This window comes from Muntiacus reevesi, chromosome 2 (assembly GCF_963930625.1).
Source record: "Muntiacus reevesi chromosome 2, mMunRee1.1, whole genome shotgun sequence".
NCBI lineage: Eukaryota > Metazoa > Chordata > Mammalia > Artiodactyla > Cervidae > Muntiacus > Muntiacus reevesi.
In genome coordinates this window covers 267,794,692-267,799,981 of record NC_089250.1, presented here as the reverse complement: position 1 = coordinate 267,799,981, position 5,290 = coordinate 267,794,692, and the positions used below count along the sequence as shown (strand labels likewise).

The window sequence follows — 5,290 nt, the reverse complement described above, 5'->3', positions numbered from 1 at the left end:
GTGGGTGGATGTGAAGAAGGGGGAGGCATCCCTGGTCCTGCAGTCTCCTCCATGGCCAGTTCACCTCAGATTCTGAATGCGCACGGACCAACCCCACCACATACTTCTGGTACCGGAAGGTATTGAAGGCCACGGATGAAATCGAGATAGACGGGAAACCACTCTTACATTTGAGTGCCTCTGTCCTTGTGATCTGGTTAATCATCTGCATCTCCATGATCAAAGGGCCAAAGTCCACTGGGAAGGTGAGCTACCCTCTGACTTACTAATTCAGTAGACTTCCTTCTATCTGAGATCCCCTAATATTCTCCTAACTTGATGCCTGTACGTCTCCAACTTCTCATTCCCTCTAATCTGATTCCCAATAGCCTTTGATCTTATTCTACAGACTTCTGCCTCTGCTGAAATTTCTTTGTGAATCATACTTCCTACTCAGATGCTGTATGTCTCAGTACTCCTTCCCTACATCATCCTTTTCTCTCTTCTTATCCGGAGTCTCATGATGAAAGGCGCATATTTTGGCCTCAAGAATTTGTTGGCTGCCAAGGTAAGGCATCACCCACCCTTTGAGTCTCTTATCCAAACAGTAGGGTTGATAGTCTGATAGAGACCCTCCTAGCTCCCTCTGTCACTCTCTTCTCATCTTCCATTTCCATCTTGGCTTGTCTCTCCTCTCTTTGTATCCCCATTTACATGGTACTTTTCCTTCTCAGGTACCAGCCCTGTATTCTATGGAAGTGTGGCGCCGAACAGGAAACCAGCTCTTTTTGTCCTTGGGCCCCGGCTTTGGCAGCTTCACAGCAATCAGCTCGTACATCCCTCGGTCCAATAACTGTATCATTGATGCCTATGCTGTGGCTTTTCTCAACTTGCTTGCCTCACTGACTACCACAGTGTTTGTATTTGCTGTAATGGGCCACTTGGTCACAGATAACAACGAAAAATGTTACTTGATGTGAGCCCAATCTTTCATATGGAGATCGTCACAAAAACCAAAGTCTTAGAACTAGCCCACACAACTCCAGTCTAGGCTCCCATTACTCAAGGAAGTTGGCTGTCAATATGGCGTCCTCAAACTGGAGCATCCTAAACCTTAGAAATACCTGAATTCTACCACCTCTGTCCCTTTCAGAGATGCCTTTCTAAGCTAGGAAACTCCCAAAGTTGGAGGTTTTCAAAAGTGTGTTCACCCCATTCTTAACTGGAGGCTGCCATGGACAAATGAGAGGATACTTTCAGCTGAACCATTAGACAAAAAAAGGGCCTGCTGCACCAGGGTCCCCATAGTTTTCTTCTCCTATAACATTCATTCAAAAAATGCTCGTCAAACGTTTATAAAAACATCTCCTATATACCAGCCCCTGTGCTGAGCTCTGGCAACACAGCCAATGGTAAACTAGATTATCGTCCCTGACCTCAAGAAAATAAGGAAGCAAATAGTAAACAGATAATCACAAACTAGATGAGGACTAGTAGTAGGGATGATGAGTGGACACAGAGGAGGGAGCTACTAACTTGGAGCAGTCAGAGAAGGTTTCCTGGTAGAGGCAATCCTGAGCTGAGTTTGTTTCCTGACAAGTAATCACTGGGAGTGTTCTTTCAAGTGTTTCCAATTCATAGACCTGTATATAAAAACATGCCATTTTTAAAAAAAATTGGCCTATACCATACTACTTTTCTGCAGTTTGTTGATTTGAGATCATGAATAGATTTCCATGGCAGTAAATAGAGTGCAGCGAGCTGAGTAAGCATTTGTAGGAATTTGCCAGGTGGAGAAAGTTTAAAGGGTAGAATTGGGGGAGACTGGGTGCAGATAGAGTAGGATAGTTCTAAGCAGAGAGAGCATCAGGGACCAAAGACGCTAAAACAATTGAGAGAGCATGGCAAGTTGAAAGAGGCTTAATAATTGAGGACAGCTGAAGTATAGAAGGTTGAGAGTTGCGAAGAAGTTGAAGAGGCCAGCAGGTCAAGAAAGCCAAGAAGTCGTAATGTTATCCTGAGATTGTCTAGTAGGAGGTAAAAATCTGAAAACCCTCAATGGTACTGTAGGAAAGACCCCTCCAGGAGTCTGCCTCAGTTAGAAATTCTCTGGCCTCACACAAACATTTCTATGATGATGAAAATAGGTGTCATGCAGGATCCTGGATACCTAGGATTCAGTGCAGGCCCTACTTTAATCAAATCAAAAACTTTAGGCTAGTAATTTCCATTTTCATCTAGAGGCTGAGGGAGTAGGTTATATCAAAGGCCAAATGGTCCTATATAATTCTACTCCTGTCCCCAGGAATGCCAAAAAAGTGATGGATCTGATCATTGCCCAGGTCCTGCCGCCTGAGGCCCACCCTCCGGACAGTCTGTACTATGATCCGAGCTCCATCTACCCCAAGTGGCTCAACAACCTCCCTGAACACATCAAAAACAGAATCCTACCCAATTTGACTGAATGCAACTTATCTAAGGAATTGAATAAGGTAGGTAGGGGATTGGGGATAGGGCTGTAGAGTTCCCCTCAAAGCCCCCAGAGCACCAGAAACTTCCACACTGCTTAGGTGTCTGTAGAATTCAGAAAGGCAATTCTCAGAAGCATCTTGGACAGCCATGATCAAGATTCATAGTATCCTTTTGTGATAAGGCAGTTGTAGCCTTTGTAGCACAAAGCACTAGAATTCATATAAGCTTCTTCAACACAACCCCAAAGAATTGCTAGACCAGGAGGAAATCCTCATGCCTCAAGGCCAGATGAGTATAATAATATCCATGAACAGGGCTACAGATAGTTTTCTAGGGGAAAGGATGGAAATGCAGTTAGAGCTCCCCAGACTGAGCTCAGAGCCCTCACCATTCTTCCCTTCATTCACAGGTTATGTTCGGTCCAGGTGTGGTCATTGTGACATTTAGTGATATCATCTCTTTGTTTTCTGGACCCACTTTCTGGTCCATCATTACCTTCCTGTTGCTGGTGAACCTGGGGCTGAGCACTGTGATAGGAATCATACAAGGCATCATCACCCCTCTCCAGGATACTTTCTCTTCCCTCAGGGAGCATTCAAAGCTGCTCACAGGTACTCTGACCTATGACCCTACTCCCACCTATGGCCATCATTTAGTTTAACCCCAGTGGGGCTTACATAGCACAGCTTTGATACTGACCTTGATTTATATCTGATGTTTCTCTCCAGTGGGTGTCTGTGTGCCTATGTTCCTGGGCAGCCTCCTTTTTGTGAGGCCCTCAGGCAGCTACTATGTGAACCTGCTGGATGACTACTGGGTATCTCTGCCCCTTTTCTTCATTGTCATCTTGGAGACCATTGCCATGGCCTGGATCTATGGGGCCAGGAGGTGATGTTCCAATCCCAGAATTTCCTGCCACACAGCTAAGAGTCCCTTTTGTTCTTACTGCCAGGCTCTTATCCCAGGGCATATGGAGAGATCCCAGGAGGGTGGGAAAAAAGAACGTGCTGATTCCAGGGGAATACCAATGTAAACTGGGAAAGTGGCTAGCAGTCTACATCAAGTCCTAGGGGCTCCTGAGCTGTTCTTTCAACCGGGGTAGTGTGGACATCTGAAATGTGTAGTGCTTTGCTTCTGAAAGCTTGCTCTGTGGACCAGTGGCATTGGCACCACCTGGAAGCTTATCAGAAATGCAGACCCTCAGGCTCCACCCCAGACCTTTGGATCTGTATCTGTATTTTAACAGGAACCCCAAGTGATTCATATGCACACTACCATTTGAGAAGCCCCATGTAATCCAAGGGTGGCAGTGTTTATAGGTGATGGTGACTCTTGGCATCGGTTTGTTCATTCATGCAACCAGTCACTCTCAAATATTTCTCAGAGCCTCCTATCTGCCAGGCAGGCCTTGTGGTGAGTACTGGGGAATACTGAGATAAATTAAATTTAGTTTCTGCTCTCAGAGTCCAAGGAGAAAGACATATCTTTGAGCAGGATGGAGGCAACTGAGGGAACTCTAGAAACACAGATTTTTATCTAAAGAAGATAGAAGAGTCAGTCAAGGAGATGATGCATGAATAGAATATAGAAAGATGAAGGAGAAGTTTGTCAAGGGAGAGAAAGAGGGAAGGGTGTTCTAAGCAGAAGGAACCTGAATTGTATGTATTGGGATTAAGAAGGTGCACCAAAGAAAGCTTAAAGAAGCTACTTTCAGAAAGTTGGGCTTTTATCCTGAAGGGTGATGGAGGAGAGAGATGTAAAAGAAAAACCCTGGGGCTGGGACAGAAACCAGACTGAAAGTGGATGAATTAGAGGCAAGAAGACTGGTTGCGGAGGTGTGAGCAGAAAGGTTTAAGAAATGTTAAGGGTTTTCTCCCAGGTTAGGTTTGGACTGACCCCCACACCAAGGCTGGGTAAGGCTTGAATGGGCCTCCCAAAGTCTTGTGACCCCTTCTCCCAGGTTCCTTACAGACCTGAATATCATGATGGGCCGCCCCGTCTCCCCCATCTATCGTTGGCTGTGGTGTTTTCTGTCTCCGTTTGTGCTGCTAGTCCTGTTTTTAAGCACCCTGGTTCACCTGTCTGTGAAGGATATCACCTACTTGGCCTGGGACTCAAGAAATGTGAGCCTCCCTCCCCAGACGCCAGAAACCCCTAAGGAATGGACATGAGACTTTTCAGTCCACTTTTTCCCTCCCCACTCCCACTCCTAAATCCACTCTTACAACCAGGACACAGTCACCTAACTCCCTGGAGATCCAGTGATTTAGTCTGTTGCCTTGGTTCGTCTCCTATCCCTATCCTCTTCAGCCTCCACTTCAGAGAACCTGGGCGTTCTAAACCTTCTTCCCTTTTCTCCACAGTCAAACGAGGTGACCCGAATTTATCCATCATGGGCTAAAGCCTTGCTTATATTCCTCGTCATCATCACCGTCCTGCCTGTCCCTGTCTACTTTTTCTACACCGTCATCATTCGGGTGGTTTCTCCTGTCTCCATGAGCCACAATACGGCCATAATAACCTTCCAACCTGAAGCTAAGGGGGACTCACCGAAGGTTGGTCCACGGCTTCAGGTGAGGCAAAAAAAACAAAAGATTATTAAAATGGATAAACCAAAAACAGAGGGAAAACTTTCTGCCCTGTGAATAATTCCTATTGGAAATAAAGACTTGGTTCATTTGGCACAACATCACTCCTTTATCAAGGTGGAACTCTCTGGTTGGCAACTTGTATTAGAAGAGGCAAATGCAGAAACTGCTAATGTAACTGGACCCAAATACCAGTCTTCCTGGACTGGCAAAGTTTTTCTGACCTGATAGGAATTAACATAGCTGTCATT

General features: G+C 45.6%; 1 protein-coding gene across 1 annotated transcript; it reads left to right on the top strand.

Annotated features, from left to right (window-relative positions):
* Positions 1-472: 472 nt before the first annotated feature.
* On the top strand, positions 473-4,919 carry LOC136158874 (orphan sodium- and chloride-dependent neurotransmitter transporter NTT5-like). Its single transcript, XM_065920712.1, has 5 exons — positions 473-547; positions 2,285-2,471; positions 2,861-3,062; positions 3,180-3,339; positions 4,815-4,919. The coding sequence occupies exons 2-5, from the start codon at positions 2,301-2,303 to the stop codon at positions 4,825-4,827; spliced, it is 546 nt and encodes a 181-aa protein (XP_065776784.1). The 5' UTR covers positions 473-547; positions 2,285-2,300; the 3' UTR covers positions 4,828-4,919.
* The last annotated feature ends 371 nt before the right edge of the window (positions 4,920-5,290 follow it).

What these genes read in the sequence shown, in the direction of transcription:
- LOC136158874 (XM_065920712.1), top strand. Translation starts at nt 2,301, where the DNA reads ATGGATCTGATCATTGCCCAGGTCCTGCCGCCTGAGGCCCACCCTCCG. An exon ending in TATCTAAGGAATTGAATAAG is followed by an intron (nt 2,472 to 2,860) that starts GTAGGTAGGGGA and finishes CTTCATTCACAG; the next exon opens with GTTATGTTCGGTCCAGGTGT. An exon ending in GCATTCAAAGCTGCTCACAG is followed by an intron (nt 3,063 to 3,179) that starts GTACTCTGACCT and finishes GTTTCTCTCCAG; the next exon opens with TGGGTGTCTGTGTGCCTATG.